Source organism: Salvelinus sp. IW2-2015, unplaced genomic scaffold (genome assembly GCF_002910315.2).
Source record: "Salvelinus sp. IW2-2015 unplaced genomic scaffold, ASM291031v2 Un_scaffold1068, whole genome shotgun sequence".
NCBI lineage: Eukaryota > Metazoa > Chordata > Actinopteri > Salmoniformes > Salmonidae > Salvelinus > Salvelinus sp. IW2-2015.
This window is the reverse complement of record NW_019942714.1, coordinates 27,511-34,956: the sequence shown is the minus strand read 5'-3', so window position 1 is coordinate 34,956 and position 7,446 is coordinate 27,511. Positions and strand designations below refer to the sequence as shown.

Below are 7,446 nucleotides of genomic sequence, written 5' to 3'. Positions count from 1 at the left end.
ATGGCCCCCTCTCTCTGGAGTTATTACCACAATAAGGAATTACACAATTTTGAAAGTAATTTTCTGCCTTCCTTTGGATGGGGTTGGAAGCTACCACCAGGAACAGGATCACTCCTTCCTGAGGATCAGTTGGTGGTTTTCATCCAGATCCACCTATCCAATATGGCTGTTGTTGACCCATCTTTCAGGCCTTGCCCCAGAGGCCAGTATGCAAGCCTATCAACCCACCACACCCTGGTTGTCATAGAAACTGTTCTGTAAACATGCCTTTCACCCCGTAGACAGGAGCACCAGCTCACCAACCAAAGACAACCTACCATACCACTTAACACCTGAGAGGGGGGATGTGTGTGTGTGTGTGTGTGTGTGTGTGTGTGTGTGTGTGTGTGTGTGAGAGAGAACCTCATGTTGTTAGACCCAACTGACCCAGGTGGAATWGAAACAGACTACTAGAGCCATAGTAGTTTCTCATCTCTGTGACAACCCTAACACACACAGCATGACACGCTGTTGTTGCTCTGGATGAGAGAACCACAGAGATGAACTACTATCAACCCAGGAGCTGTCTGTCACTAAACAAACTCCCACCTATCAACCCAGGAGCTGTCTGTCACTAAACAAACTCCCACCTATCAACCCAGGAGCTGTCTGTCACTAAACAAACTCCCACCTATCAACCCAGGAGCTGTCTGTCACTAAACAAACTCCCACTGTTGTCCACCAGATGCTCCGTTAGCCCTCCTCCTCTCCGTTTTAGGAAAGTGTTTCATTCTCTAAGCATCCTTTTGTACCTTGTGGCATGATCCAGAAGTTAAGTTGTGTAGTGCTTTGTTGAGCTTATTTGCTGTAGAAATATAGAAAAGACACCTCATGTGTGATGGATGGGTTTCTATCTAGATGTCAGCGGTGTCCAGTCGTATCCACACTGAGGGCCAGTGCATGGCCAGGCTTCATTCTATCCAAGCACTAACACACCTGTTTGGACTTCTCTCAGTCTTTCTGGAAGACTATGATTAGTTGAATCAGGTGTGTTGGTTGGTACAGGAGCCACATACTGGCCCTCTGTAGATAAAACGGGACTGCCCTGATCTAGGGGTTGGATTGGGTTGTTGTGTGGGGCTGGGATGGGAGGTGTTGAGGGGTACCTGGGGACTTGTGGGGTGTAGAGGAATTTTGCCTATTGCTTGTGTTCAACTATAATAGGTATTTGACTTGCGTAGTGCTAGTTAATGTGCCAGATGGTGAATCCTATTATAATCTATGGTTTTATTCCTTCTATAGCAAGCTAGTTTCAAAGCGAATTGTCCTGTAAAGGTGAAGCATTTAGTTTTAATTAGATTTGTTTTTTTCTTCTCCTGATTTGAATCTGATCCTCCCCAAAGGCATGTTGCATCTCTTTATCCTTTCTCTTATGCAAATGGTCTCTTCTGTCTGCATTGTCAGTGTGCAAGTGAACTTATCTAGCCTGGGTGTCTGGCTGTTTCTGCTGTGGCCAACTCCTTTGTTCACTGTTGTGACATCATGTTGGGCTAAAGCAGAAACACACTGCCTGGCACCCAGGCTAGGTGAGTACAGCTACATACCCAGACTGGCAAGCAGTGTTTTGGGTTTTTCAAACTTTGTGATCTCTAACTCAGCAGCACCACATTGGGAGTGCTCCAGGATTCTCCTCTCCTACTATTGTGTTCATGGAGAGGTTGGTCAAGGCTCATCAACCTACACAGGGTGTCCCATTCATGCCACAGTACATGGGCCCAATCATATCCCCAGATTGGTGTGCTTAATCCTATGATATTCTATAGGGCACATTCTATATGAGACTTTCAGATAGAAATGTAATGTGAATTGGTGTCTGTTCCACACAATAGAGGATATTGTCCATTCTGTACATGACAGATCTACCTATGACTTCTAAACATTGTGCATCAATTCAATATGCTACTAGTGACATGTACAGTAACTGAAAAAGTTTGAGGTCCTAAACTTTAGGAGCCGGGTGTATATTACTGCCAAAATAATGTGGACTCTTTGCTCAAAGCAGATGTCATCATGCTTCAAAACACTGCCGTAAAGCCTGTTACAGGGGGGTGTACTGGCCTCTTGTCCCAGGTCACATAAGATGAGATGTCATCTGTATTTCTTTAAGAAAACTCATCATAGCTTTCATTGGGGACATCCTAGTCGTACACATAAGAATTGAATCACAATTTATTTAATCCCTTTGTTTTCATAATAATATAGTTAACATTTTAAGTATTAGGGTGCAGGGTGAAGGTACAGATGACATGACAGAACAGGCCCCACACCGCAGTACCTACCACATGATGGTGAAGCTATTGTTGATATGTCTTTTGCCTCCATTAAACTAAGGACAGGAGAGTCAATGAGACAGGAAAATGACATTTCTTTGAGAAATAATATTGCATTGAAAAACATGTATTGTCTGTACTGACACGGGAAAGCCCCAGCATTGAGATGGTTCGAGTTAGCATTAGCATCCTAATACATTATGAGTGTAGTTTTAGCATAATGCTAACCGTGTCTCAATAACATGGGCACCAGACACTGTGGTGTATTGTAATGGTTACCTCAAGAGAACAGCCATAGTGTGTAACTATGTTGGCTATTAGCAAATTGAGCATAATTTGAGGAAAAACATGTATTCTACACATTCAACTTGGCACAAAAGCAGAACAACAACGAACATCTGAAGAAAATACTTAGTCTGCTCTCACTGTTTGATGAGTTGCAAGCTTGTTGGAAGCAACAATCAGTGAGTGGACAGGACCCTTTCCCTATGGCTATTTAGCGTCAGGACACATGAGTCATTACAGTATGTGTATTAACTCCCTTTCAATAATGAGATATATATATATATATATACTGTATTTGGAACGTTTTTGTTTGATTTGTTTTAATCCTTTAAGGATGTAGAAGACCAGAAATTCCCACATTTTTAAAGGCAAATAAGTTAATGAATAAGTGTGCTTCCCTTGTAACTTTAATAAAGAAATAAACAAAAATATGAAAACAACTCCAGTTTTACTACTGGTTTGTGGTCTGATTATCTCCACTTTCCCTGGAGTGTACAAATGCTCACTCCCCCTTGTGAGTTTTAAAGCATTTTGATTGGTATAACTATGGGCTGGATGGATTTTTCATCATATTTCTAAAAGACTGAGCAGCACCAGAATCAGAGGGGCGACAGGTAGCCTAGCAGTTAGAGAGGCAACCGGAGGTTTGCCAGTTCTCCGGGAAAAAATCCTGGAGGAAGTGAGCTGGCAACCGTTGCGTTGCTGGCATCAAATCCTAGATGCCATTGTCTGGCGTTGTGCTCTTGAGCAAGGCACTTAACCCCCCACAACAACAGTTCCCCGMTCCCCAATGTGGCAGCCCCTCGCACCTCTCCAAAACCTGTATGTATGCGTGTGTGTCTTTCGGAGAAGTAACATTTTGGTTGGACACAGTGTCATACCAGGTCTGGCCAGCAGAGGGCATAAACTACATGTAAATACTTGGAAGCTTTTCTACCGTTCTTCTGTAGTTCAATGTCCTTTACTCTCTTTGGTCAGACATTCTCAGATATTACAGTCTACATAGTGCACAGTGGTTTCATTTCCTTGTCTCCTCTCCCTCATCTGCACTGATCTAAAAAATACAATAAAAACACGCCAGTTCAGAGTAGATGGACAGGAGATGTAGCCTAGCTGAGGAGTAAAATATTGTCAAAAATGACTCCAATTTAAACATTTTTTTATTGATCAAAATGATTATTTATACAGGTAAGTCCCATTGACATTGATCTAGACAAGTTCTAAATTATACAAACATTTTATTTGCATTTTCATCCGAAATATTTCCATAAATAGCTATATATATATATATATATTACATTATAGGCTTACAAGCAAAAGATTAACTAGAGCAGGTAGAAACATGATTTCACAGAATATGTGTCTTTGTTTTTCATTTGTTGTGGGGGGAAGGAGGGGGGCAGATAGTGGTTGTGTACTGTAGGTAGGCTAGGTTAGGCGTGAGGTAGAGCGGGGTTGGACTGAGTATCTGCAATGGAAGGGCTGAGTTCCTCTAAAGTCAATAGGGCGTAGAGAGATGACCCGTCATTACTAAAATGTGCAGTAGATCTCTGTGGTAAACCTGTGTCAGCATGGGGACCATCTGTTTACAATTGGCTGGGTGACTTTTATTTGTCATTTCTGTCCTGTGGCAGAAGATAGCTCAATGACCAACAGGTTATGAGGTGATTGTGGCTGGGACTCAGTTTAAAAGAAGATAAAATAGCTATCATTATCGAAATATTACCCTTTCTGTCCCCCGCCTCCAGCGCACAGCCTTCTGCCCACTCATTAGGCAAGATTGACGAGGGCGGCAACAATACATAAAACCTCACATAATTCTGCCCCAAAACAATGACAATTTATCTCAACCAGTGGCATATGGGCTTTTTAGGTGATCTGATGCCGCCCTGTGATAAGCAGTGCCACTTTGTCAAAGGCAGGGGCGCAAAATATTTTGTTTGTCCATTCCCAGCGTGCCTCTCCAGGGTGCTGTTGGAGAGATGCATTGCTGCGGCGCTGCACCAACGTTCCGTCAAAAACATTATCTAACATAAATCATGTAGCAGATATAGGATATGGTAGATAGGGTATGTAGCCTTTTTTGTAGACCAAAGGAGAGATGGAGATAAAATGTATGACAATGTAATGAGACGGACACTTTTTACATCATGCCGGTTTCTCCTATCAAATAGCCTAACTAACCTAAATGGTGCTAATAAAATATGTGCTGTCATGTTAACACATTCTAAAAACAGAACAGGTGAAACAAAGTAAAATGGACAATCACAACAGTTGTCCAGGAGTTTCACCTTTGTCATGATCAGTATTTTTAAGTTTGTATCTACATTTTTGACAAGCTGATCATAGTGAAAAAGAAAATACTTCTGCTTTTCCCGCTGTGTAAACACATTGCAAATAGGCTCACGATAACTCCTGATAAAGTTGGTTAGCTGATATACAGAACTTAAATATCCAAATTGATTAGTCACAGGTATCAGAACTAATTAAACCAATGCATCGGCCTGTTTTACAAACGGCGGGCCTACCACATGAATGGGCATTTATAAAATTCCATTTTGGCTGACATGGTAGGCTGCACCCCAGTAAGCACGAGCCAACGTCATTTGGAAGTCTTTTTTCATTCGATTTTTGTTTTTAAAGGGTAGGTTTACCACATAGATGGACATTCATAAAATTAAATTTCAGACAACACTGTAGGCTACACCTCAGTAAGCAATGACCGACGGCGACGCCTTTTGGACATCTTTTTTCGGTGCAATCATAGACGTCTATGTTTGGTTCAGATTTGATTTCAACGTCCACAGACATAGATCCACAGACATAGATTTCTGGACCAGCCTTGATTTGAGCCAAACATAGACGTCTATAAATTACTTATTTTCAACTTTAATTTAAGAACCAAAAATTTACCTGAATTCAACGTCCGGAAAATACATATTTTTCCTACGTCCAGAAAATACGCTTTTTCAACATCCTGGAAAATATGTATTTTAAACATACGAAAAATACATTTTCACTTTTCATTCAAAACCTACATTTACCCTAACTTCAACGTCTTGAAAATACGTATTTTCAATGTCATTTTGCTTACGGGGATTATTCTAGTTTTGTAGGGGGCAGCATTGTTTGGTCTCACCTAGGGCGACAGAACGGCAAGGACCTGCTCCAGGGTACTTCTTTCTCACCTCCCTAAAATGTTTAAAGTGGGAGGCGGGATCAGATCGACATAGCATTGTCCAATGAGGTTGTAGAGTAAGCCCAAGCACGTGCATGTCTTTGTGCACAGCTGCAGGGCTCGAGGGCAATTACGTGATGACATAGTACACTACTTTTATGGAGAACCTTTAACATACAGCGCTTCTAAAATGTTTACTTCTCTTTAAATATTTCATACTGGCCAGCAACAGCACAAAATTATACCAAGCATCTTGTTTTTACCCCAAATGTTTATTCTAAAGCAGGCTTTTAAATAACAATAATTAAAACAATAAAAACATACAACATTCTGGCTTAATAGGTAGGCTATTTACATTATCAATGGCATAATTATTAAAAACATAACTGAAACTTCTAAATCCTATAAAGATTTATTTAACCTTATTTAAAAAAAAATATTTTTCAAAACCTCCAGTTATTTCCTTATAGAAACACTGTCTTAAATATTCTACACATGTGTTTTTGCTAGTCCATGAACCCAAGTGAAAAAAGCTCCAGAATAGTAAAAGCTCTACAACACAGTGTTTAGTTCTAGGTAGTTTCAACAGTACTGTCACTAGTATGATCACTAGTAGCTCTTCTAGGTCTTTAAGTGCATCTTGGCTGATTCAAGTCCTTTCAGTTCAGTGGTTGGTTGGCTGGCTATTGGTTGCTTCCAAACCCTTCCAGACCATAGAGGGAAAAGGGGGGACATATGACTGCTCATTGTATTCATCCCAAAGTCTACAATTGGTTAAAGAGTGTCCCAATATTATGCCATACCCTTATGTAGCTATGTCCTCTAGCTTTTAGACTACCAGTCTTTCACCAGTGGTGAGTCTGACTACAATACAAAGTCTAGGAGAGTGGCATGTGAGGTTACAGGGCCTGTCCTCCTTTTCTCCCTCCTCCCTTTCTATCATCCTGTCTTCCTTCCCAGTCCAGAGCTCTCTTCCCCCTCTGCCTCTGACTGGGAACCAATTCAGTGTCCTCTCTCTCTCCATCGGTCATCGGTCGTTGGTCTGTCTGTCTGTCTGTCTGTCGGTCTGCAGCAGGACAGGGGGTCACCGGGGAGGGGCGACCTTTGACCTGCCCCTTGCCCCAGTGCACGTTGGGAATGGTCAGACACTTCCTGAAGTGTTCCAGCTGAGCCTGCAGCCTCTCTCTCTCATCTCTCACCCTCTGTCTCTGACTCACCAGCTCCTAGAGAGAGAAAGACAGGGATGGGAGCAAGAGAGAGATAAAGAGCGAGAGCGTCACTAAAAGTGAGAGTGGGGGTGAACAAAGCACATAAGTGTAGACAGAAACAGACAGACTGTCAGTCAGAGTGCTGATCAAGCTTTACTTTCCACTTTTAGATCATAATAAATAAGATTGTATGGACAGATCCTATATCAGCACTCCTACTCTGAGACACTGTGTATATGTGGACTTTGAGGACACTTTGTGCATATATGGGCCTTGAGGTTCTTACCGCCATGCTGTGTGAGAGTTGTTCAGCTGTCAGACTGAGAGTGTAGTTCTGAGTCTCCAGCCTCCGGCACTGACTGTGAAGAACCTGTCTCTCCATACCCCGCTCTGCGAGAGAGAGAGGGGAAGAGAGATATAGAGAGAGCGACAGGAGGGTAAAGGGAGACATGGGGTCATAGAGGGA

The 7,446-nt window shown here is 42.0% G+C and overlaps 1 protein-coding gene across 1 annotated transcript in view; it reads right to left on the bottom strand.

Moving 5' to 3' along the window:
* Positions 1-3,736: 3,736 nt before the first annotated feature.
* The window catches only part of LOC112069641 (genetic suppressor element 1-like), a 7,097-nt gene continuing 3,387 nt past the window's right edge, over positions 3,737-7,446 (bottom strand). Inside the window, exons 8-9 of the mRNA XM_070438637.1 lie at positions 7,267-7,370; positions 3,737-6,995 (exon numbers count right to left, since the gene is read on the bottom strand). Of these exons, the coding sequence (XP_070294738.1) occupies positions 6,672-6,995; positions 7,267-7,370 (428 nt within the window). The 3' untranslated portion in view covers positions 3,737-6,671. The remainder of the gene's footprint in view (positions 6,996-7,266; positions 7,371-7,446) is intronic.